General features: G+C 42.5%; 1 protein-coding gene across 1 annotated transcript in view; it reads right to left on the reverse strand.

Moving 5' to 3' along the window:
- Positions 1 to 447, reverse strand: part of SARC_06734 (hypothetical protein) — a gene marked incomplete at both ends in the record, with an annotated part of 9,018 nt that extends 8,571 nt beyond the window's left edge. The window contains one exon of the mRNA XM_014299353.1: positions 311 to 447. Coding sequence (XP_014154828.1) covers positions 311 to 447 — 137 coding nt within the window. The remainder of the gene's footprint in view (positions 1 to 310) is intronic.
- Between the last annotated feature and the right edge of the window lie 948 nt (positions 448 to 1,395).

Consider the following 1,395-nt stretch of genomic DNA (forward strand, 5'->3'; position numbering starts at 1 on the left):
ATTATATATATATATATATATATATTAGTATGTGTGTGTGTATGTGTGTGTGTGTGAGCGTGAGCGTGAGCGTGAGCGTGAGCGAGTGCGTGAGCGTGAGCGAGTGCGTGAGCGAGTGCATGCGTGTCTTGGAGAATGAACAAGCCTTTCCGCAAATGTACGTACAAGTCCAGGCAAGCAACCGTGAATACGTGAACTTCAGTAAGCGTTGCTCTATCCATCCTACCCCACCCGCAAATGACAAAGTACCCTAAATGAAAATCTCACCCACACCCACATCGTACATCCCACAATCACACTCATCACATACCGGTACTATCCTCTGCCGCTCTCCGCACATTCGTAACCGTTCTAATAGATGTTCGTGATAAAAGCGCACGTGTATATCATAACTCCGCGCTTTGCGGTTAAGATCTGGGAACCGTGCCTTGAGATCGTCGCGGTACGCTGAGATGGGCACGTGGTGTACAGAACATAATGAGCATCGATCACATTCTTTAGGACTAAAACAGAAAAAGACGCGTGTGTATTAACACTACGAGTATACATGCAGATGCGGTTTGTTTCGCGTAATTAGTATATTTGCAAGTGCTTGTTTTGTGCACATGCACAAGGCACCCGTGTCGAGCAAGAGAATGGAATTGTTATTCATAGAGAAAATCAGAGTTGTTTGAGTTGTTCGAAGATTCACGACAATCGCGACACTTGCGTGACTTACACGTCTTTAAGCAGTTGTTGATGACAAATGCCTGGCAGTGTCCGTGGATGATGATCTTGCAGGCTTTACACTGCGCCGAGTAGTGGCAATCGATGGGAAAAGAGCGAGAAAGAAAAATTAGAAATATATCTCGTCAGTTCTCACTTCGATCGCAAACTGTGACTGTATTGTCGATTGCGTAGGTCCGTTTACAGCGTGTCAGCGGTGTTTGTAACGTGTCTGGCTAATGTCCCGATTCACAAGCTGTATCGCCACGGGCTTATCCCATCACATTGCGCAGGGCTCTTTACGTATGCACCCAGATATTTGATAGTTGAGTCGAAGATCTACCAAGGACTCGACAAACATGTCTCCAATCGTACTAGTGTCATATATACCATTCAAATTGACCCAATTATGAATATGAATCTATCATCTTCATCATAGTATTCGTACATTGTTAATGTGGTGGCTAAATAAATATAAGTGAGCTGTTAGATGCGGATTGATAATAAGCACATCGTCGACTATTTATAAAACACTTCATTCGAACCATATATACAACACTTCGATCGATCTTCAGTATATCGTTCAAGTCGAGACACTGCATAAAGAGATGTGCATGATATATAGATACCAGTATTTATACTTTAACCCATGCACGCAATAGATGAATAGAAAATATATATATATATATA

Source organism: Sphaeroforma arctica (assembly GCF_001186125.1).
Source record: "Sphaeroforma arctica JP610 unplaced genomic scaffold supercont1.493, whole genome shotgun sequence".
Taxonomy (NCBI): Eukaryota; class Ichthyosporea; order Ichthyophonida; genus Sphaeroforma; species Sphaeroforma arctica.